This window comes from Macrotis lagotis, chromosome X (assembly GCF_037893015.1).
Source record: "Macrotis lagotis isolate mMagLag1 chromosome X, bilby.v1.9.chrom.fasta, whole genome shotgun sequence".
NCBI classification, from domain to species: domain Eukaryota; kingdom Metazoa; phylum Chordata; class Mammalia; order Peramelemorphia; family Peramelidae; genus Macrotis; species Macrotis lagotis.
In genome coordinates this window covers 702,429,001-702,454,510 of record NC_133666.1, presented here as the reverse complement: position 1 = coordinate 702,454,510, position 25,510 = coordinate 702,429,001, and the positions used below count along the sequence as shown (strand labels likewise).

The 25,510-nt window shown below is 39.2% G+C and overlaps 1 protein-coding gene and 1 pseudogene across 1 annotated transcript in view; both read left to right on the top strand.

Moving 5' to 3' along the window:
* Positions 1–25,285, top strand: part of LOC141497216 (uncharacterized) — a 56,884-nt gene extending 31,599 nt beyond the window's left edge. Inside the window, 5 exon segments of the mRNA XM_074199864.1 lie at positions 13,396–14,650; positions 14,652–14,752; positions 14,823–14,887; positions 15,033–15,102; positions 15,242–25,285. Coding sequence (XP_074055965.1) covers positions 13,396–14,650; positions 14,652–14,752; positions 14,823–14,887; positions 15,033–15,102; positions 15,242–15,435 — 1,685 coding nt within the window. The 3' untranslated portion in view covers positions 15,436–25,285.
* On the top strand, positions 45–13,239 carry LOC141497068 (ganglioside-induced differentiation-associated protein 2-like; annotated as a pseudogene).
* Positions 25,286–25,510: the final 225 nt, after the last annotated feature.

Sequence of the window (25,510 nt, the reverse complement as noted above, 5' to 3'; positions counted from 1 at the left end):
ATCTGTCATTTCTTCCATTGGAGCTGAGCCATTTCTGTGCTTGCATGCCCCAGGTAGGTCTGAACCAGAGCCCTGCATATTTCCTGATCTTTGTTGGATCATCTGGCCTCATGGTGAGTGTCCTTTAGGTCTTGTGGAAGCACTCCTCCCCCCCCAAACCAGGGTACTAGAACACCTCCCGCTGTCCCCCCACACTTTCATTTCCAGATTACCAATCATTTCTCAAACTTCCTGGCTCACCTCAGATTTATCATTGGGTCACACCTTCCCCAGCTTCAGACTTTGCCCATAGTAATCTGGGAGTCTTGATTTCAGCCTTCCTACCAGGACCCCGGTGTCTTCATTTCCCAGCTTTTCATTACAGATTTATTTGTATTGCCTTCAGAGCTGGCTCTTTGAGAAGCCAAGAATCCTGCCTTCCTTCCCCCAGGACCCCATCTTGAAGAAAACCACTAAAGCTTTTCCTGACTCCCCTTATCTGAACTCCTGGTTCTTGACCTGCCTCCCCATCAGATCCTAGACAGGTCTTGTCTCCAATTTCTGATTAGAGGCTCCACCAGAGGGTACCAGCATATTCTCCCCTGCTCCTCTTCAGATCTCAGGACCCAGGCATCCTGTTATCTCAGGCTCAGTGTCCACCTGGAGCCCTTCAAACAAACCAATGTCCATAACCGCCTGCCATGAGCTCTTTTAGAGTGTATTGTCTCGGGGCGGCTAGGTGGTGCAGTGGATAGAGCACTGGCCCTGGAGTCAGGAGTACCTGAGTTCAAATCCAGCCTCAGACACTTAATAATTACCTAGCTGTGTGGCCTTGGGCAGGCCACTTAACCCCATTTGCTTTGCATAAACCTAAAAAAAGATAAAAATGAAAATAAAGAATGTCTTGTCTCCCAGTCTCTACTCCTGTTCCCCTTATCCAGGCCTCCTGCTTCAGTACCTCAACTTCTTTTTTTATCTGATATTTTATTTTTCCAATTGTATGTTATGGTAGTCTTTCCACATTAATCTGGTAAAAGTCTATATGTACATTTGTGATTAACATGTACATATTGGTCGTTTTGTGTAAGAGGAATTAGGACTAAGGGAAAAGAAAGAAACCCATAAGATAGGAAGGAAAAAAGAGAAGATTTTGATGAGTGAACATAATATACTTTCAGATTCTGTGGGGTTTTTTCCTCTCCTGTGGATGTGGAGGGCATTGTGCATAACAGGTGTTACAGGGACATCCTTGATCTCTGAATTGTTGAGAGCAGCTACATCCTTCACAGTTGAGCAACCCACACTGTTGTTAATGTGTACAAAGTTCTCTTGGTTTTGCTTCCTTCACTCAGCATCAGTTCCTGTAATTCTTTCCATGCTTCTTTAAAGTCTGACCACTCATGGTTTCTTATAGAAAAATAGTATTCCATAACATTCACATACCATAACTTATTCAGTCATTCCTCAAATGATGGGCATGTGCTCAATTTCCATTTCTTTATCATTGCAAAAAGAGCTTCTCACTCAACTTCTTTGGACCTCTCCCAGCCTCAGGCTTCCCCTGGTGGTTCTTCTGTTCCAGAGCCTCCCCATCTTCAACCTTCCATACTTTCTCTCCATAGTCTAGAATAGAGTGTGTGTATATTATCTGGGGACCATTTGGAGGGAGAACTTTGACTCAGGAGTCACTGAAGCTCTTGCCTAGTCTCAGCTCTTCTGGAATCCCAAGCCCCTTCTGCCTCTGTAGGAGGGTGGGGAGAGGAAGATTCTGAAGAATATGATTAATAATGTTTGTCCTTAGTTCTTGAAGAAGATCATGACAATCGGGGAGGTGACAAGCATGTGAATTGGATTTGAGTTGGGTGGGCTTGTGTCACCAGCTTCACTTTTTCCTCCAGAGCCACCTGACTCCCGTGGCCAGATATGAATCTGGATAATTGGAGATGGCCCAGATATGAGATAATCAGGGTAAAGTGGCTTACCCAAGATCTTATCATTAGCAAGTGTCAGGTGTCTGAGGTTGCATTCGAACACCCGTCCTCCTGACTCCAAGAACAGTGCTCTACCCATTGTGCCATGGAGCTGAAGAGTAGGAAGAAGGAAGAGAAGGAAGTAGTCTCTTTATTCAGACCCACATCATTTCCAAACCTGACCCTTCCAGCTACCTTCCTCAGGGCAGGGCCAGGGCCATTTTTTAACTCCTTAAAGGACCTCATCCTCAAAATTCCTGAAGGCCAGTCTTCTACCCTAGTAGAGGAGGGAAAACTCTAGCCTCCTCTGGGATCCTTCTTCCTCCCCGGCCCAGTCTGCAGAGGACCAAGGCCTGACCCAAGCAGGTACTGAGTCAAATCCAAATGCCAAAGGTAGAAGTTGGAAGTGTTTTATTATTAAAGTCTGACAAACAGTAATCTCCCAGAGTAGGATCCCAAAGGTAGTCAGCCTGGGACTAAGATTATGGGGTGGGAAAGATAGGTTTTTCTAATCAGAGGAACTGAAGGGAAGGACTTTCCAGCTGACTAGCCTTTTCCCTGATTATCAGAAAGGCATAGAATTAGAATGTTCCTTGGTTAGGTGTAACATCTGATAGAAAGAGCTTTGGCTATCACATTTATGGATCTATCAAGGGTGGGGGAGAAGTAGGACCCCAAAGTAGATAAAGACCAGGAACAAGATGGAGTAACTTGACAATATGGAATCACTTTGATCCTTGCTACCTACACAAGGGAATGATCCCTGGGAACCTCAGTCTCCCCCCACCCCTCTCCACTTCAGGTGAGTGTAGCCTATTTCCAACAGGAGCAACCAGATCCATTTTTGTAGTCATAGGAGAGAGTTCATGAAGCTGGTAATGCCTTCCTTATGGATCATTCCCTTACAAAAACAGGCCTGAAGTGCAATCCAATAGTAACCACTGTCCGGCTCTCTTCTGTGCTTCAGACTGATTTAAGTGACTGAGGTGAAATTTCTTGAGGTCTGCACTTCTCTCAGGGGCTCCTGTTTGGATAATTCGGTGATGTGTCTACACTTTCCTCAGGCCAAACCTCAGTTCCTTCATTCTTTTCTGAGTCCCGTCAAGTTGTCCTCCTAGACTTTATCTCTTTATTTTTACTCCACTTTGTTCATTTCATGATGATTTTCTTTCAGTTCTTGGAGGAAATCTAAAGGGTCTGGAAATTTCTGACCCACATCATCATCTTCTCAGGATTCCCTCCTATTTGGTCTGATGAGGAAGAAATTCCACATCACCTTCTCTCTTCTGCACACATCCACCTCCCACCTCCCAGGTAGACCACAAACCTTTTCCCAGATTCCCCAAGGTGATACCTTATGTTCTAAGTCATTTCTCAGCTTTCTTTCAACTGACCTATAACATCCATTTCTCAGAATTCCCTTGGGCTCTTAATGACCTTGGATTCTAGAGCTGACTCTGATTCTCATGTAGGGTATGACCTCTAGACAAATCCCTTCTCTTACTTCAGCTTCCATCTAGAATTGTTTAGGGAGGTACTCTTTCCTTCTCAAGAGTCGTTCAGCTCTATACCTGATGATTTTTGATGGTCTAGAAATTAGTGACATTCAAGGATGTGGCTGTGGTCTTCACCAGGGAGGAATGGAGCCTCTTGGACCATTCTCAGAAACAGTTGTACAAGGAGGTCATGCTGGAGAATGTGCAGAATCTGCTCTCTGTGGGTAAGGACGCTTCCCCTAGTAATACTGAGTCTGCAATTAATAGGCATTCTCTTCTTTGGAGGTTTGGAGCACTGATCGATTTAGAAAGAGAAAAGGTCTCCTGTGTCTAAGAGACTGGGTCCTTTGGAAGATTGGCTTTCCAAAATGTACTCTGAATCATGTTGAAGAAAGGAGACAAAATATCTCTGTTGTTGCTCCTGAAACTGTCTCATCACTTCTAGCTAGCTTCAGATCAAAAAATCAAATCACTTTGGAATCATATCAAGGATATTTAGTTTAACCTCAACCCGGACATGAATTTTTCCTGCCAAATATGCTCAGCTTTTCCTTGCAACCCCTTCCTCTTTGGGATGCTTCTAGGATTTGGAATATTTTTCTTTCCAAGAGCACTAATTTATAGCTTAAAGCTCCCATCTGTCCTTAGTATGGCAATTTTATCTTTCATCTTCTTTCATCTTGCCCCCAAATTGTAGCACAGATGATGGGAAAGAAAGGGAAGAGAATAAACATTTATTTTTGCCGACTGTTTACCAGGTGATATGCCAAGTGCTTCCTTTACAATATTATGTCATTTCATCCTGATAACCTTCCAAGTTATGTGATGTTATCCCCATTTGACAATTGAAAAAATGATTCAAATGGATGCTAAGTGATTTTTCCAAGGGCACACAGTTAGTAACTGTCTGAGTTTGGCATTCCTTGCTCTAGCCTATAGCTTGCTCCACTGCCCTATCAGCTGTGTATAATTTATAGAGAATAGAAATTGTGCGCTGAGTCTCTGCTTCTATGAAGAAGTTGCACCCAAACCAAATTTCCCACTTCCATGATCTCTCCTACCTCTCCACAGAACTCAAAAAAATAATTGCTCTGAGAATACTATTCAGGAGGCCTAGGAGCCACCCTGGGGGTCTTGCATGCATTTGGCATGGCCTGCATGGTCAAGAAATAGAATTTGGAACAATTCGAGTTTGTTGACTTGGCACCAGGAGAATCTTACCTGAAGAGGTGAAGTCTCCCCAAATGAACAGTACCCAAGTTTCCTACATGGTTTATGGTGTGAGGGACAGGAAAGAGAAACAAGACAAAAGCTGCTTCCTCAAGGTCCCTGTTCCTGGGGCCTGGGGCTGGTCTTGCACCAGAACTCGCTTTATTCAGTTTGTGTTTCCACCAGAATGGAACTTGATAGAATGGGTGTAGGGATGATGAAGAGTGAGGAGCAAAAGGAGTGACCAATTTTCAATAAGGTGCTACAGCTCATCCTATTTTGGGTGAGTCCAAACTCCTTTGTGTGAGCATATTGGAATGATCCTCAAAATGCAGCAGCTCTGTATCTGTAGCCCTTTCCCAAAGAACTAAATTCCAAATTTCTCTCCATCTTCATCCCCAACTGATTTCCTGCCCAGAGTTTCCAGTTCCCAGAAAAGATGTCATCTCTTATTTTAAGCAAAGGGAAGGTCCATGGATGTGGGTACAAGGAAGATCTGAGGAGCTGCTGTCCAGGTGAGTGAGGAAAGCAAATCTATGAAAGCTGCGATGATCAGGTTTTATGTATTAGAGTGACGCAAGGGCTAAACTTGGAGGCACAAAGATAAGCCTTGGGATTCTTTTTCAGATATTTCTTGGCTGTGGCTTTTGGCATCAATCAATGAACCACTGAGTCTCAATTTCTCCAACTGTAAAATGAGGGGATTGGTCTCAAAAGCCTTTCACCTCCCTTTAGGAATTGATCTATGATCCTAGAATAAGTCATTGTTTGCAAGTTGGCGACAGGGAATTCTTCTGAAAGTGCAAAAATGTTATTACTTTATCCTCTATGGGCTCTTTCCTAAACCTTCTTCAAGTCAATAAATATCAAACTGTCTATAATGTCCCAGACCCTGTGCAAAGCCCAAAGCATGTAAATGGATGTAAAAGACCTGCTCCCATGGAGCAGTGAGTGAGTGAGTGGAGAATATGCCAGTGTCTATGTAGAAATTCACTATAGACAAGGATAATTTGAAGCTGGGCAAGAGAGGGAAGAACCTAAAATTAAGGAGGACTGGGAAAGGCTCATTGCTGAAGATGATCTCTAGCTGGGGGCATCAGGAAAGCCAGGGAGAGCATTTCTAGGCAATGGGAATGACAAGGGAAACCCAAGGAGTCTGGAGGAGGAACATCCTGTCCCCCCAGAACAGAAAGAAGTTCCATACACTGGATTCTATCATATACAGGGAGAAATAGGGTAAAGGAGGACTGAAAGAGTCTCTCACATCAGGTCACTTTCTGCTGTATGATTTTTACCCATTTCTGTTGCTCTTGAACAAGTGGCATAGGGTTATATGGTGCAGTTGCCCTTGTTCTGGACCTCAGTCCCCATCCTCGCCCATCCTGGCCCCATTCCCACGATTTGAATGAAAAAACACAAATTTCCATTAAAAACTAAATTGCTAAGAAATTAGAGTCACATTTTATACCGTGGAACCTTTGGGTGTTCCTTCCTAATTTGGTGGTTAGCTGTTCAGAATGGTGTGAAGCAGAGGAAGTCATTTCCTCAGAAACTCTAACTGAAACATTGCAGTAGAAAGTGATTTTTGGAAAGGAGATGTAGCTTGACCGAAGTGTAACAATCATAATTATAATCATAATATTTGTCCTTTTTCAAAGAAGACCATGACATCAGGGAAGTTGTGCCATGACAAGCATATGAATTGGATTTGAGTGAAGAGAGGCTGGGTTAAGTCACCAGTCCCACTTTCTTTTCTGGAACCATTTGGGTCCAGAGGCCAGATAGGAATCAGAGGGGCGGCTAGGTTGCGCAGTCGATAGAGCACCCGCCCTGGAGTCAGGAGGACCTGAATTCAAATTTGACCTCAGACACCTAATAATTACCCAGCTGTGTGGTCTTGGGCAAGCCACTTAACCCCATTTGCCTTGCAAAAAACCTAAAAAAAAACAGGAATCAGGACCCTTGTTGTAAGGCAATCAGGGTTAAGTGACTTGCCCAAGGTCACACAGCTAATAACAGTCAAGTGTCTGAGGTCAGATTTGAACCACTGTCCTTCTGACTCTAAGACCAATACTCTATCCACTCTGCTACCTAGCCATCCTTGACTGAAGTGTGCAGCTATGAGCCATACCAACAGTGACAACTCAATTAGAAGAAGTCAGGGTCATAGAGCATCTTCATGCTGGCTGGGTCTGGCTTGAAGGAAGAATGCCAGCAACTCAAAGATCGCTAAAGAGGGGAAGCAAACCTTGTGGAAGGATTCAGTCTGGCTGCCTGTTTCATCATTCCTACTGTGGGACCTAAAGACAAGAGCTGCCATTGCACTGCAGCTAAAAGCTTCCTAGAGCTGTTACAGGAATGAGCTGCAATTGGCAACAAGGCAGGAAATGCCCTCTATAGGATTATTGGTCATCAATTTTGCCCAAAGAAGTCATTTTTTAGAAGATGCTACCCACATAGCCTCTGCTCAATGAGAAGATTCCTAGAAATTCACCATTGAAAAAGTAATATTTACTGTCTCTGTTCTTGAAGAGACCACCTACAGAAAGCTACTGCCTTTATATTTTCCAAGGACATTAAAAGAAGAAAGCCATTATTTGCTGTAATGTCTTGATGATATTGGAAATGCTGAAGGGGAGCCAGTGGTACCAAAGCGACAGATCAGGAAATCAATGAAAAATCAGGAACTCTGAACGACAATCTAGAAGAGGAAGATGAAGGCTTGGAAGCTGATCATTCCTTCATTAGGTCTCAAGTTTTTGCTCAAATGGAAGGAGATGTTGATAAGAGACAGCTCTCAGAGGCAACTGGAGAAACAGCCTCAAAGAAATTATCATCACTGGCTATGTCAAACAAGAACTCAAAATCTATTTGAAATTGCTTCTTTAAAAGTCTTATCAACGAGGTGTAGATAATTGTACTTGCACAGTGATGGTGGTGGTTGGAAGAAACATTCCTGTAGCATTAATAGATATGGAAAAGGCTCTTTTCTATTTTATTCATGTTCTCGCTAAAGTTCTTGTAAAAGAATATGTCTTAGTATACTTTCACACACTTCCTAGTAAGTCCAATCACCTATACTCTGACTTCCTGAAGAAACTCTGTGATATTGTTAATACCAAATACAAGAGAAACGTGAAAGCCACTTTGTCCATCCACCATATCAATACAAGGTATCAAAACAGTTTTTCATCACCTTTTCTGACTTGGGACTAAAGACCAAATTCACAAGGTGGACAATCTCTACCAGCTATTTGCTGCCATATCCCCAGAGCAGATTGACTTTCTACCCTTTGTTCTTGAATATGGAGCCAGGAAAATTGGGCCTTTCTATGTATCTTCTTATCCCCCAACACTGGATCTAAGACCTATTGAATTGAAATCAGTTTTGTGCTAGCAGAATTCAGAGGTGGTCTTTTGTATCTCCATGTCTCTGATAGTTTTTAATTGACATTATATTTTCAGGTACCTAAACAATCTGAAATTGTTAGGCCATTTGTGTACCACTGATTCAAATCTGTAGATGCATATCTAGTGGAGATCAAATCCGATACTACTCTTTCAAGTGCAGAAGCAATGCAACTTACCTCTCCGTTACCAAAATAATAAAAATTTTAGAGGAAATTAGTTATGGAATTGGGCAAATCCCTTTCCCTCTGGTTATTAAAGAATTTAGCAATTGAAATGTCATCTTTTCTTTTCTTTTTTTTTTTTTGAAGTGAGAAGCTGAAGTATCAGTCACTTGTGAGCAAATGACTTAGTAAAAATGGTTTTTGGTTTTTTATCCTCAGTTTTGTGAATATTGGGCTGAAATGGAGATCAGGACGTGTTGTTTTTCACTTTTATATCATAATTGCTATCAAAAGAGATTCTTTTTATCTCTTTACTTAGGTCATGCCTACCACAAAAATTCAAATAAGTGCTACTCTTTAAAGTAAAAATAGAAGCCTTCTCTTGGTAGATTGTCAACACAGACTCTTATTGGATCGAACTGGAATACCTTTTTCCACAAGAGGCTGTGAAAATATAGTCTTTTCTATATTACAGGGTTTAGCTGCCTTGGGTCAAGATCCTTCCTGTCCTGCACTACAACAGGATGTGCATATTGAAAATATTGGCTATATTGTCCTTTGATTTGAAGATGTTTTGCTTGATGTGTTTGTGTATATGAATATGTTTATAGATAGATGGATAGATTTATTTATTTATAACAAATAATTACAAGTGTTCTCCAGTTACAGGATGGCATTACATTCATCCATCCAGTAACTATAAAAAAAGTATTTATTACTGAAGTACTCAGAAATACTTTTAGTGAATGTACATTTATATATATATATATTTAATATATGTATTTTATATACTTTGTGCTGTATTTGTGGAAAGTCCTTTGTATTTACCTTAAAGAGCAGGTCATTGAGGTGTAGTATGCAGCCAAAGTCATCAAGAGAATTTGATAGTTTGGTGAGGACAGTTATGAAAATCACATAGTTGCCGGTGGAACTGGGTGTCATCTGGGACCAGTATTATTTGGACAAAACACATTTAATGAAACTTTTTCATCTGACTGAGTTTTTGAAAAGAGCAGAGTAATCTTAAGGTGACAAAATGATTCAGTGGGTCACTGTTGTTGTTTTGATGAAGGTCACTAGACTAGATATGATACCTTCAATTTCAGAGACAGACACTGGGGGGATAGAGAGCTAGCTGTGTCCAGGGTCCATTAATAGCTGATAATAACTCAAAAGATAAATTAATAAATTCTATTTTGATCACTTTGAATTGCAGTTGAAATTCTAGACACAACTGACAAAATTGTTGGTAAATGAATTCATGCATGACCCCCTGGGCTTCCAAAACATTAAAGAGTTTCTGCTTTCATATATTTTGGTTGTTTTGAATTCAATGGTCCCAAAGATTTTTCAAAGGAGAAATATCATATTTGAAAATTCATTCCTAAAAAAAATCTTAGGTACAGTTATCCAAAATAAGAATTTTTTTTCGAACTCCTATGATGTCCTATTTATATTATTGCCCTTGAAAAGAAGTCATCAGAGTAAAAACAAAACATATTTTGAAAGTTATCAGCAGAAATTCAATACAGATGTTAGAAAAATAAGTGTAAATTCATAATAAAAATTCTATATGATTAAAGTTTCCTAATGGGAGAAAAAAGATCTTTCTTTTATTAGAGAACATATTTAATTATTATAGCAAAAGAACATTGCCCATCTCTTTTGTCTGTTTCAACTCTGACAGGTTCTTCATCTATTCAAACTATTGGAAAGGGTTCTCTTTTCATTGGCCAATTCAAAATAAAAATGAGAATTTGCAGTATTAAATGTCAGCTCAAAAAAAAGGAAGATTGCCAGAGTAGGGGAAGGGCTGGAGTTGAAGTGCTTCAACCGGCCTAGATAGTATTTTATATTTGATCATTTTGCTGGGGAGTCACTGGGGGGTTTTGAGAAGATGGTAATATGGTCAAGTGAGAGCTTTAGGAAGGAGAATTTGGTAACTGGGTGGAGGAATGATTAGACTGGGAGGAGACTTGAGGCAGGCAGACCAACCAGCCTTTTGTAAGGATCTTACAAAATCGCAGGAATGAAATAACTACAGTCACACACAAGACAGTGACAGTGTTGAGAGAGAAAGCCTTATTTGTGAAACATGCCACAAAGTCAAGATCAACAGAACTTTGCAAAAGGTTGAATATATGACTCAGGAATGGGAAGGTGTGAGAATTGTTGAAGATTATATTGTATTGGACAGTTAGGAGATGCTTTCAATAATATCAGGAATTTAAAAAGATGGGAGGGCTGGAGCAAAGAGAATGATTTTCTTTTTGGAAATAGAGAAGTAGAACCAGGAAATAAAAAAGGTCACTAAGCTCTGGAGAGGGAAATATTGAGAAAAGGGGAAGTTTGGCAGTGCCAAAGCCTGTAGAAAAATCTAGAAGGATTAGATTTAAGAATGGTCATTGAATTTTCACAATTTTGAGATTATTAGTAATGTTTTTCTTTATTAAAATACTCAAATTATGTATAAAGGGAAAATGAGCAGAGAAAGAATGGATAATTAGAAATATATAAATAGGTTAATTTTATATTAGATATAGCTGTTTGTGTCTAATGGTGGTTATATATTACACAGGGTTCTCAGAAGAGCTAAAAGAAAAAAAAGAAAAGAGAAAGAAATAAAATTTCAAGGAAAGCAAAGGAACATAGTTGGAGACACAAATTGGAAAAATCTTTCTCTACCTGTTTGGTCATGAAATGGAGGAAAGCTTTTGGATACAATCTCATGGGGATGCCTGAATCAAGTGAGAGTATTTTAAAGATTAGAAAGAAATGATTTTATTTGTGGTAATAAGAAGCAAGTCATTATTGTGGAAGAGAGTGAAAATTAGAAAAAAATGAGATATTAGCTGAAGGTTATACCAGGGTAGTTGACAAGTTGGAATGCAATTATTTGCCTGTATGGCAGGTAGGTGGTACAGTGAATAGAGCACCTGCCCTAGAGTCAGCAGGATCTGAGTTTAGTGAAAATGCTCACATATTTAAAGTGGAAAATGGATGAAGAGTTTAGCCAGCTCCTACTAAGTGATGGAAATTTAGTTTTTTAACTCTCAGACAAGTCAAAATGAATTACTAATTATCATTAAAAAGTTTTATCTTTCTTTGGGCTCAAAGCAAGTTGTCTACTTAAGAAATGCATTTTCAGATCATTGCAAATATTACTTTGCTTTAGTTTTTTTCATAATCTTCATGTGTGAAAAGATGGAATTTCCTCAGACATAATTTTATTTTTCTTTCACTGATAAACTGGATATTTCTACATTGAAACTCCACTGAATGATTAACTCATGTTGCCAGTGAATTCCTTTGAAAAGTCACCAGACAGTGGATGAGTAGTATAAATAGAGGATAAGTTGAAATAAGTAAACAACCTTTGCATTTCAGTGAGTGGCACTTTAAGAACAATTTTTGTAGAAAGGGTACGGAGGGCAACAGGGATTTCATAATGGCCTCTACTGTGCATTCCTAGCGACTATGATTTTCAAATGACCTGCCATCACTCCTTCAAGAATGCAAACCCAAGTAACATCTTGATCTGGTGATTAAATTTTGATGAGTTGTGATTACAAGGTAAGCTAGAAATGAGAGAACTTTTCTGGTGCAGTGATAGATAGCCACTGAGGTTCTTTGCATGCCTGGGATCATTTTGGACACCAATGTCCAACCTTTCTGGAAGTTTGGAAATGATTAGAAATTAACTTGAGAATGTAAAAGAATATGTTATACTTAGAAGCAGTTAGAGTTTGACATAATCACTGCATGATCCCCAAAATCAATGTATTGGTCACGATAGTTTGGAATCACTTCATTGGGGTTTTTTTAGGTTTTTTGTAAGGCAAACGGGGTTAAATGGCTTGCCCAAGGCCACACAGCTAGATAATTATTAAATGTCTGAGACTGGATTTGAACCCAAGTACTCCTGACTCCAGGACTGATGCTTTATCCACTGTGCCACCTAGCGGCCCCTTGGAATCACTTTAGAAATACAACTGTTAAGGTTGAAACATGCACATACTTGTTTTCCCAGAGGATAAGTATCTTTGTAACCAAATTGGACAATTTATGTTTAAGCTGCCATTAACAATGTTTTTTTTAGCTGAAATCCCTTTGACCATTGTCTGAATCATTTAAAGGACATGTGAACCTCTAAATTGAAAGGGAGTTGCAAGAGATCTAAGATAAGCATGCTCTTAACTTAAAATAAGTAACTCAAATTCCTGTATTAGACACATATTTTCAGATGTAAAGAATACCATGCATTTTCTAAATTGTGTTTTTAGAAGTATTTAAATTTTATTTTAGTGAGCTGAGTCATTTAATGATAAATTTTCAAAACGGAAGTAATGGCTATACCAAAAATGTAATGGGTCAGAACAAAATCTCTTACACTTCAGGTGAAACAAAAAAATGTTGGTGTTCTGCATTCAGGAATTCTCAGATACTGAAACAGAAAAAATTAGATTGAAAGTGATCAACAAGGAAATTACATTATGTTTTCAGGTAAGATGGATCATGGAATAGAAAGAATATTTAATATAGCTGCACCAAATATCATTGTATCTCTGAAGAAAAGATTGAAAGTATAGACAATGAAAGGGAAATGGAAATTTTTTTTGAGTAATGTGAACAGAGTCTATCTATTCCCAGGGATTGTGTTGTAGTCTAAGCTGCTGGAATTGGGTCAAGTCACTCTGCCATTCTGAGCTTGGGGTCTGGGTTGTGAATCATGAGTATGTCATATGTGTCGCAGGCATTGCTGATATTTGTTGTTAGGATCCATTGTGCTTGTATGTGTGACTTTTTGTAAAAATATATCCTTGACATGTAAGCTAGTGTCATTTTAAATTAATTGGTTCTACTCAAATAAAATTGAAGTACTGAGGAACTAAAAAGTAAATGAGTTTAGGTTCTAACAATGGTATAAATGGGGATAAAAATATATGTGAGTATATATATATATATATATATATGTATATAGTGTTCGTGTATATTTGTTTTATTGTTTGTTTCTTTCAGAAGAAGAGATCAGACTTGAAATGAAGGAGGTTACTGGAAAACTTATCCTTTCTGTGAAAGAAACTCACAAGCAAAGCGTCATGAATAATAGTGCCTGTGACTTCACTGGGAGAGAATTCTGTGCTACACATGAGAGAATCCAAACTGAAGAGAAACAGCATGAATATAATCAGTGTGGAAAGACTTTTCCACAGAAGAACTCTCTTACGGAACAACAGAGAACTCAGACTAGAGAGAAACCTTTTGAATGTAGTCAATGTGGAAAGGCTTTTTCATTGAAGAGATATCTTGTTAAACATCAGAGAATCCACACTGGAGAGAAACTTTATAAATGTAATCAGTGTGGAAAGGCTTTTCCACAGAGGAGCACTCTTATGGAACATCAGAGAACTCACATTAGAGAGAGACCATTTGAATGTAGTCAGTGTGGAAAGGTTTTTTTATTGAGGAGATATCTTGTTAAACATCAAAAAATCCACACTGGAGAGAAACCTTACGAATGTAACCAATGTGGAAAGACTTTTTCACAGAAATTCTATCTTATTGAACATCAAAGAACCCATGCTGGAGCGAAACCTTTTGAATGTAGTCAATGCGGAAAGGCTTTTTTATTAAGGAGATATCTTTTTAAACATCAAAGAACCCACACTGGAGAGAAACCTTATAAATGTAATCTATGTGGAAAGACTTTTTCGCAGAAGAGCTCTCTTATTGAACATCAGAGAACCCACACTGGAGAGAAACCTTTTGAGTGTAATCAATGTGGTAAGACTTTTTCACACAAGATCTCTCTTATTACACATCAGAGAATACACACTGGAGAGAAACCTTATGAATGTACTCAATGTGGAAAGACTTTTTCTAATAGGAGCAGTCTTATTAGACATCAGAGAAAGCACACAGGAAAGAAACCTTATGAATGTACTCAATGTGGAAAGATGTTTTCACACAGGATCTCCCTTGTTACACATCAGAGAAACCACACTGGAGAGAAACCTTATAAATGTAATCAATGTGGAAAGACTTTTTCACACAAGATCTCTCTGATTACACATCAGAGAAACCACACTGGAGAGAAACCTTATGAATGTACTCAATGTGGAAAGACTTTTTCTAATAGGAGAGGTCTTACTATACATCAGAGAATGCACACAGGAGAGAAACCTTATGAATGTATTCAATGTGGAAAGACTTACCCATGGGAGATATCTCTTATTAAACATCAGAGAACCCACACTGGAGAAAAACCTTATGAATGTAATGAATGTGGAAAGACTTTTGCGTGGAAGTCCCGTCTTACTATACATCAGAGAATCCATATTGGAGAGAAACCTTTCGAATGTAGTCAATGTGGAAAGACTTTTTTATTGAGGAACTATCTTGTTAATCATCAGAGAATTCACATGTGAGAAACCTTATGAATGTAATCAATGTGGAAAGATTTTTTCAATAAAAGACATTCTTGTTAAACATCAGAGAATTCATACTGGAGAGAAACTAAATGAAAGTAATCAATATGGAAATACTTTTTTTATTGAGGAACTATCTTGTTAATCATCAGAGAATCCACATGTGAGAGAAACCTTATGAATATAATCAATGTGGAAAGACTTTTCCATAGCAGAATTCTTTTATTAAATGTGTATATTAGTATGTGTAGTGTTTGTATATATTTCTTTTATTGTTTGTTTCCTTCAGAAGGAGATTACTAGAAACCTAAGCCTTTCTGTGAACAAAACTCATAAGCAAAGAGTCATGAATGACAGTGCCTGTGACTTCATGTAGAGAGAGAATTCTGTGCTACACATGAGAGAGTGAAAACTGAGGAGAAACCTAATGAATGTATTCAGTGTGGAATGACTTTTTCCTAAGAGGGGACAACAGAAAAGACAAGGGAAACCTTATGAATGTAGTCAATTGGAAAGGCTTTTTTCTCATAGGGATAATCAAAGAGAATATATTATGAAGAGAACTGTTATGAATGTAATCAATGTGGAAAGACTTTCATCGAAGGGCACTCTGGTTAAACATCAGAGAATTCACACTGGAGAGAAACCTTATGAATGTAATAACTGTAGAATGGCTTTTTCACAGAAGACCTTGTTATTAAACATCAGGGAATCCACACATGAGAGGAACCTTATGAATGGAGTAAATGTGGAAAAACTTTTATGCCTAAGGTCAATCTAATTAGACATCAGAGGATCCTCACTGGGGAGAAACTTTATGAATGTCATAAAGACTTTTACTTATAGGACTAGTCTAACTACACATCAGAAGATCCACACTGGAGAGAAAGCCTTATGAATATAATCAATATGGTAAAACCTTGAGCCAAAAGTTAAACCTTATTCCCCATTAGAGAAGGAAACCTTATCACTGACATTCAACCAGAAGTTGACTGAAATTATCCAGTTTATGTGACATGAAGAGCTTATTCCCCTAAGAATTCAAGGATGCTTCCAGTGTCCATCTCTATAAAGTTAAAGGGAATATAGATTGCTCTGTGACAGTCACAGGGGTGTTTCTCTTTTAGTCATTGCTGGTAAAATTGTGGGGTTTTTTTTTTTTTGGCAAGGCAATGGGGTTAAGTGATTCACCCAAGGCCACACAGCTAGGCAAGTATTAAGTGTCTGAGTCCAGATTTGAACTCAAGTCCTCCTGACTTCAGGGCTGGTGCTCTATCCATGGTGTCACCTAGCTGCCCTAGCTGGTGAGATGCTTGCCAGAGTCCTTCCCAATAGGCTAATTCTTCACCAGAAGATGATCACCTCCCTGAGAGCCAGTGTGGTTTCTGAAAGGGTCAAGGAACAGCTGATATGGTATTTGCTACCCAACAATGCCAGGGAAAATGCCAGAAACAAACAGAACTCTGTATAGAACATTTGGGATCTGACCAAGGCCTTTGATACTGTCAGTTGTGAGGGTTTATGGAAAATTATAATAAAATTTGGTTGCCTGGAGAAGTTGATCATTATTGTATGTCAGTTCCATGACAGCATGCTTGCCCAGGTTCTAGATGATGCTCTTGAGATTTTCTGGGCACCAGTGGAGTGAAACAAGGATGTGAACTTGCTCCATAGCTTTTTAGCATGATGTTTTCTGTCATGGTATTAAATACCTTTACTGAGGATGAACATGGTCTCAAGGTCAGCTACCGCCTTGGTGGTAAATTCTGCAACTTGAAAAGGCTACAAGCCAAGACCAAAGTGGAAGGTAGTGCCCCTAACTCTCTTGACTGCTCATAACTCTGCCATTGGGTTTCATTGTTGGCCAGTCCCCATCCCAGTGTGTACAGACCTTACTGTTTATATAACATCCTAAATCCATAATAGTTGGCAAAAATAATAATAATCATAATAATTTCTTTTTTAGTTTTTGCAAGGCAAATGGGGTTAAGTGGCTTGCCCAAGGCCACACAGCTAGGTAATTATTAAGTTTCTGAGACTGGATTTGAACCCAGGTACTCCTGACTCCAGGGCCGGTGCTTTATCTACTGTGCCACCTAGCCGCCCCTATAATAATTATTATAATGTTTTTCTTTCCTAATTTCTTTCATGATTAGAATTTATTCTAGCACATTATCTAGATTGTTGTTGAGGTCTTCAGGATAAGGCTTAGTAAGTTAGAGTCAGAGTGGGTGAGCTGGACAAAAAGGTATGCATAGCTCCTGGTTAATACCTAAATTTAATTATAAAAGGCATTTGTAGAAAGACTCTATTTGCATCCAGAGAAAGAATTGAGAAATAAAAGTAGGTGTAGAAAATTTTACTTGTACTGATTTGTGTCTAATGGTAATCAAGTCTAAGCCAGGGGAGGGAAAAAAATGTACATAATTCTGTTTTGTGTTTGAAAACAATAGCAAGCTGCATATAATAGATTTGTAGTTTTAAATGTAACTATCTTTTTTATTTACTATATCTGGGAATGTCTTTTATTCCATAAATTAAGAATAAAATTTAACAAAAGGAACATATCAACAATTTTGAGATAGAAAGAGTTCTCATCAGCACACATTTCAGTCTTTCAACTATTCATATTTACCTGCTTCCTTGATATGGTCAGTTCTTTAAACAATTTTCTCATGTATAATATGCACCCTTCTTCCAAAATTTTAGGGCCTAAAAACTGGGAGTGTCTTATACAGAAGATGTAGATTTTTTTACTTGCATTTCCTGCTTTTTCTGTACTTGTTTTCCACACTTTTCCCCACTCAATGTTTTGCATTTGTTACCCATATATTAGAGTATGTTTTGCCACATTCTGCCCAGAAATGCCTTGTCCAGTGCTGAATTTCAAGTTTGAAGTGATCCAGTTTGCAAAATGGAAATGGAATGAATGGAAAATGTGGAAATGAATGGAAATTGTGCTGCTGAACATATATTTGGTTCTCCTCCAATAGAGCAAACAATCTGAGACTGGCGACAGGAATAAGAAACCCTACTGAAGATGCCCTGGCAAAAGAAGGCCACGAAAGGCAAGTCAGCCAAATGGCCTGAGTTAGAGAGGGAATTGAAGAGATGTATTGAAGAGCAGAGGGCAATTAGAATTCCTGTATCCACAATGATAGTTCAGCAGGAGGCAAGAAGGATTGCTGATGAAAAAGAAGTTACTAGGGTGGCTAGTGGCTCAGTGAGAGTCAGGAGAACCTGAATTCAAATCAGGCTTCAGATATTTAATAATTACCTAGCTGTGTGGCCTTGGGCAAGCCACTTAACTCTGTTTGCCTTGCAAAAACCTAAAAAAAAAAGTTACTGATTTCAAAGGAGGACACCATGGGTATCATGAAATGGAAAGGACTAAGCATGTGTACATGCACCAGACTTGCCTAAAAGATGCCTGAAAACTATGAGCAGGTGATTTATGTATGATGAATAAAACTTGAGTTCAATAACTTTATGTAATACATTTTTTTTCAAATTTCTAGCTCCCAAATTAAGGTGTGTCTTATACATGGGGAAATATGGTATGTTATTTTCTCCATCTACCCATTTCTGTTCTTTATTCTGTCTTTTAAATGGGGGCAAGGGATTCTTTTCCATTTTTTAAGCTCAGTTGGGAAACCACCGGTCCTCTTTGGCAGTACATTTCTATTTAATTTCTAAACTGCTCATGTTCAGAACTTTGTACCTCTGTTGTCTGGATTTTACTTTGGACAACTATATAAGGTGGTCTTGAGAGCACTAACGCAATCTTCTGAATGTAGCTTCTAAAATCTATGCAAGGAAACCATTGTCATCAAATTAGACCTAATTGCCTAATATTTTTCATTATAATTGCCATAGTAGACTTGCCTTACTTGATCAGTCATTTCAGTCATGTCTGCTACTTTGTGACCCCAATAAGGATGGGGTCATCGTATTTAATGTCTAGGATACTCATTTGCTTCTCCAGTTCACTTTACTAATGATGAAACTGAGGCAAACAGGCTTAAGTGATTTTCCAGGATTGTATATATAATAAGTGTCTTAGAATGGATTTTAAATCATGAAGCTGAGCCTTTGATTCCAAGCCCATGCTCTCTGCAGTACAGTGCCACTTCCCTGTCCTTAGTCTCATCTGAGAGAAAGTTCTAAGCTTATAGAATAATTATTGTTCAGTAATCCAAATGGGTTCAACTCATTGTTGACCATAACATGGTAGGGCTTTCTATTCTTCACTAGCTCTCAAAGTCTGTCCAAGTTCAAGTTCATTGTTTCCATGATATTATCCATCCTATCCTCTACCTTCTCCTTCTCCTTTTTCCTTTGATCATTCCCAACATCGTGGTAGTTTCTGATGAACCCTATCTTCTTAGTTTGTAGTCAAACTATTCAGCTTCAGTGTTCAAGCCTCCAGTGATAGCCACAATGAATTGTTTGAAGTATTGACTGATTTCATCTTTTTGCTTTCTAAGGGAGCTTCAAGTCTTCTTCAACACCACAATTAAAAAGTATTTATTCTGAGGCACTCAACTTTCTTTATAATAAAACTCTTATAGTCATACATTGCAGTTGGAAAACCTATAGTTTTGACTTTGTGAAACTTTGTTTAGAAAGTATGCTATCGGACCATAGCTTTTGTTTACAGAATTTCACTAAGTCTGTCTCTAACCTGGGCACAGTAGAACAGTTCAGAGACAGAGGACTAGTAATCAAGGAGAGGTTTAATTCCTGACTTTCATTACAAGGAACAGATCTGCAAATCACTATTATTCCATCTTACTGAAATGGATTTAGAAATTACATACCTGATGGGATGCGATGGTGGAAGTGAATAACAAAATACCCAGTGTTTGGGGCTTGAGCAATTTTTTTCAGGACAAGTCCACTGGTGCAAGACAATACAACAATTATAGCCAGTTGTGGGATCTGTGCCCATTCAAGCAGGACAACACAGATGTCATAGACACTTGTGGGAATGCCCAAGTTGATTGTTTATTCTTGGAATGAGGCATTACTCTGCTTGGGTACAGAAGAGGTTTAACAGTTAACTTCACTTCAAATAGGCAAGTACTGGTCAAGGAAAGAATGCAGGCTTCTCACAATTAATGAAGTACTCCAGGCTGTTTTTTTCTCTCTGATTCCTACACCAGAGTCGGCCTGTAAAAAGGATCTCTGGAACCTCGATTATAAGTCTCAATTCATTAAAGATCATGAAGGTGATAGTTGGGTGTTCCACAAAGGAAAACAAGACTGAATCAGCACACCTTATTGCCAGCAACTGCTGGAGACAATCAGGACTGGGTTAACTAAATGGTATGGTCTAAGGATTTGGAGCAATGCCCCTAGTTCTGACTGGGCAGTCTCTTTTCCAGTTCCTCTATTGCTTAGAATAGGCATATCCATCACCAGAAAAGGAACTTGACTTTGATCCTGGGGATCAGAAAGTTTTCTACAACCTCTTTCTCTAAGAGCCTGGGGTAGGAATGCTTGTGAGCCCTACTGTCCCACCTCTGACCAAGGGCTAGAACTGGGGTACCTACTGCTGCCAGCATCCCAGATTGTTGAGCTTCCTACTTCATAGTTTCCTTATACTTAGTCTTTCTCTTCTTTTCATCTTGCTGTTTGGAAACAAAAATCATGAGAGACAAGATCATATGAAGAATTTCAGTGTCATATTCAGCATCTTGAATGAAACTTCAGAAATTTTTGCTGTGATAGATCTTCAAAGAAAATCAAATGGGTATAGAAAGAATAGATCATTTTCCCAGTGATACATAGCACTTACAGAAAAATTGACCATGTTTTAAGGCATACAAAACACAAAATCAAATAATAACAGGAATATTAAATTTATACTTTTCAGATCACAATGCAACAAAAAATACATTCATAAAGAACAATAGAAAGTTAACTTATAATTGATTGGACACTAAATAACCTAATCTGACAGGAAAAAGTGGATCCAAGATTCAATTATAGAAACAATCAATAATTTCATTGAAATAAATGAGAACAATAAGAAAATATATCAAATATATATCAAAGAAAATATATCAAAAACCCAAAGGGTAAAATTTATAAATATACATTGTGTGTTTGTATATACACATATATGTCTATATATAAATAATTATATTTCTGTATTTATATAATTCACTAATTTCCTCTTTCTCCATTTTATTCAAGTAAATGAATAAATAAAATGGAGAAAGAGGAGATTAGTGAATTGGGTAAGCATCTAAAAAGTTAGAAAAAGAACAAATTAAAAATCTTCAATTGGGGCGGCTAGGTGGCGCGGTGGATACTGGCCCTGGAGTCAGGAGTACCTGGGTTCAAATCTGGTCTCACTTAATAATTACCTAGCCGCGTGGCCTTGGGCAAGCCACTTAACCCCATTTGCCTTGCAAAAACCTAAAAAAAAAAATGTTGATCAGTGAGGATAAAAAGCTCTTATAAGTTAGAGCATTGAGAAGTTAGTATAGATAAAAAAACATTGGAGGGGGTTTGAAAAGAAAATGATTTCAGAAGAAGAATGCATAAGATGTTAAAAAGTTATGTGATTTAGTTTTGTCAATATAAGTTATTTTACTGTTATGATGTCAATATAAGTTTTTGTTTTTGTCAATATTGTTTTGTCAATATAAGTTATTTTGCTGTTATGATGTCAAAGTTAGATGGTGAGATCTAGAGGCTTAGGAGTTCCCTTGAGGCTCTTGGCAATTGTGCCATGGATGCTGCTGCCAGGGCAGTGGCCAGGGCTGCTTAGCCCCATATTCCCAAACTCCATCTCCTGATCTCATCTATTACCCCTCAGAAGATTCCTTTGCGAGATCAAAGGGGGGGATACAATAGTGGGGAGGGTGGTGAACATTTCTAGATGGAAGAATCCTTCCCCCTGAACCCACCTACTCCCCCTCAGAAGATTCCTTTGCTGAATCAAAAAAGGAAAAGAAGGCAACAGGAGGATGGTGTCCAATTGATGGGAAAATTCTTAACCCAGAAACAATAGGAAGAGAGATAGTAAAATGCTTGCAAGAAACCACCCACTTAGGAATCAAAAAGATGGCCCTGCTTTTGAGGGATAGGTACCTAATTCCAGAATTAGATTCTACAATTAACATCCTATCAGGGTGTGTAACATGTGCCCAGGTAAATGCAAAGCAGGGAAAGTCAGTTCTGCTAGGAATGACTCAGAGGAAAACAACTGAGAACAAGATTCAGAGAAAAAAAAACCTGGGAGAGAGATAGGAGGTAGACTTCACTGAAGTGGAACCACCAGCAGCAGGGTGCAGCTACCTCTTGGTTTTTATTCACACTTTCTCAGGATGGGTAGAAGTGTCCTCAAGAAAACATGAAACAGCTATGGTAGTGGTTAAGAAAATTCTGGGGGTGAGTTCAGGCCTCTTGGCCTTGGGGCCTCAATGGCCACTAGAAGAGGCAGCTAGGGGTGGGGGGAGAGGGTCCAGGACCTGTGCTCCCCCAGCCCTGGAGGAGGCCAAGGCAAAGGGAAGGAAAAAGGGACAGATCCATCCCAGTGGCCAGACACTCCTCCCCACATACATGTCCTCACCCCTTCGTCCACTGGGAACCATGGTCAGGGCTGGGGCAGTGGGGCTGGGGCAGCTGTACTGTGGCTGCAAGAAGAAATGATAATATATAGACAATCTCCTGGCAAAAGATGATGCATATGGATCAGAAACAAAAGTATGAAGTTGGAAACCAGGAATCCAAAGTGAAGAAATTCTGTGATCCCTTGGACGAAGAAGGCCCTGCTCTCTAGAACTGTGCCAGAGATGGCAGAAAATGAAACTCCTCCATAGATGCAACATGGAAAGAAAAATCGAAAAACACGTAATGTAATGGAGATGAATTGAAAGCAGAAAATTAATGCTGGGATCACCTGAACTGGAGAACTTGTTCCATGTTCACCTGCACTGAAGCAGAGCAAGAATATGATCCTGGATCAAGCCCTTAGGTACATAAAATGGAAGCTCTTACTCAATGAAGGAAACCATGAACAAGCTGAAGAAATTAAAAAATTGCGGAAACAACTGGAAGAAACCCAAAGGGAAAATGGCTGATATGTTGATTACTGAAAGCTAAGGACATTTGCCTGTAGGATGACCCTACAATCCACTGGAAAGGAAATCTCAAAAATGCAAAGGTTTCTGTTGTTATTCCTAATGACCAGATTCAGAAGAACATCATTTTCTATTCAAATGGCAAATGGAAGTCAACCTGGTGGAAATAACCAAGGGACAGCTATACAGGGAATGACATTTAATGTGGGTCCTAATTTACAAAAGCAGACTGCTAATGTTGTGCCAGTGCAGAGGACTTGCAATCTGGTGAATCCTGTGTCCATTTCTGGAGTTTATTGACCTGAAAATAAGCCATGGCATCAGACCACAATTTCCTCCTTGGCTGCTAGCCAATCTGTTCCTCTTTGGCTTCCTGCTACTATTCCTGCTCAGCACATTCTTGAAATTTCCACCTCAGAAAGTGAGTCGTGTGCTTAGTTCTAACAGCTCCCAAATTGCTGTTCCATCTGGAACTGAACCCCACCAACAGAGTTCATCAATTATACCACTAAGAGGTCAGAATGCTTCTGAAAGCAAAAATGGACAAGAGAGCCCCAAGTTACCCAAGAGACCTGTGTCCTGTGCTGCCAGCATTCCCCCAGCACTTCTGTACTCTCCTTTCAAGTGCAACATGGAAACAAATCCTGTCTAAACTTACAGGATCTTAGAAGTGATTGTCAGGATAACTTTGTGCCACCAGTTGCTGATACAGCTTGCTCCTAACCTCTGAGACCTTCAATCCCTAGGAATTCCTCTTCAGTGAATATTAGTAAGAATACAGATTTAACAAACAGTGCTGCTGTAGCTCTAGCAGTTAAGGCTGCAACTGTTATAAGCACAGTCTCTTCAAGCCAGTTAGACAGTGGTTGGTCTCTTTCTTGCTCTTTGCCTTCTTTTTTTTTTATTTCTATTTTTTATTTTTTAATTCTCATTTTGTACAAATTTTTTTTTTACATTAATAAAATATTCCTGTTTAAGAGTAAACAAAATACCCCTCCCCCCCCATGAATATAGACTTGCTTGGGTGATAAAGTAAAGGGGAGAGAAAAAAAATTAAAATTAAAAAAAAATAGTAATAATTGTAGGTATGACCAGGTGGTGCAATGGATGGAGCACCAGCCCTGGAGCCACGAGCACCCAGGTCCAAATCTGGCCTCAGACACCCAAAGATCGTCCCACTATGTGGCCCCAGGCAGGCCACCCAGCCCCATTTTCCCTGCACCCTCCCCCAAATAATAATAATAATAAATGTACTTCAGTCTTTGTTCCAACACCAACAACTCTGTCATGGGTGGATCCCATTCTTTATGGTAAGTCCATCACAAAAGTTGCTTCCATATTTTTCCACCGTTGCCATTGCTGATCACAACTCCCTCCTTTCGTATTTCTCCACTACCATGTACTATATTTTCTCTCTCCTTTCACTCTGACTCTGCTGTAGGGTAGCTGAGTGGCGCAGCAGACAGATCCCTGGTCCTGGGGCCAAGAAGCCCTGAGCCCCCATACCACCCCTTAGGCCCAGTGTCCACCTGGCCCTATGGTCCCGGCCAGGCTTTCCAATACCAGCCCCTTGCAGGAAGTAAAAAAGAAAATGTGTTATGTCTGACCACTGTCCCCCCATGGTCCATCCTCTCCTCTATTCACATCCCCACCCCTTCCCCCTGCTTCCCCCTCCTTCTTACTCCAGATGTCTATAACCCCATTGAGTATATATGCAGTTTCCTCTCCTAGCCACCTCTGATGAGAGCAAAGGTTTCCTCATTCCCCTTTGCCTCCCCCTTCCATATCATTGCAATAGCTCATTGTAATAAAGAAAAAAACTTATTATATGAAATATCTTGGCCTATTCCCCCCTCTCCTTTTTCTTTCTCCCATTCCATTTCCCTTTTTTTCTATTGACTCCATTTTTACACCATATTTTATCTTCAAATTCAGCTTTCTCCTGTGCTTCAACTATAAAAGCTCCCTCTACCTGCTCTGTTAACTGAGAAGGTTCATATGAGTATTATCAGTGTCATTTTTCTATGCAGGAATACATGCAGTTCATCATCATTAAGTCCCTCATATTTTCCCCCCCTCCTCCAATCTCTATGCTTCACTTGAGTCCTGTATCTAAGGATCAAACCTTCTGCTCAGCTCTGGCCATTCCAAAAGGAATATTTGAAATTCCCCTGGTTCGAACTGATGCTGAGTGAGATGAGCAGAACCAGAAAAACACTGCACACCCTAACAGCAACATGGGGGTGATGTTCAACCTTGAAGGACTTGCTCATCCCATCAGTGCAACAATTGGGAACAATTTTGGGCTGTCTGCAAAGGACAGTGCCAGCTGTATACAGATAAGGAGCTGTGGAGTTTGAACAAAGTACAAGGACTATTCCCTTTAATTTGGAAAAAAAACCCCAGATATCTTATTGTCTGATCTGGTTACCTCTGAGAATTCTGTTCTCTTTAAGGATATGATTTTTCTTTCATCACACCCAATTTGGATCAAGGTATGACATGGAAACAAAGTAAAGACTGACGGAATGCTATCTGTGGGATGGGGGTGGGGGGAGGGAAGCAAGATTGGGGGAAAATTGTGAAACTCAAATAATATCTTTAATAAAAAAAAAAAAAAGAAATTCCCCTGGTTCATTGAAAGTCCATCTTTTTCCCTGGAAGAGGACATTCAGCCTTGCTGGGTAATTGATTCTTGGCTGCATTCTAAGTTCTTTTCCCTTCTGGTATATTGTATTCCAAGCCCTATGAGCTTCCAAT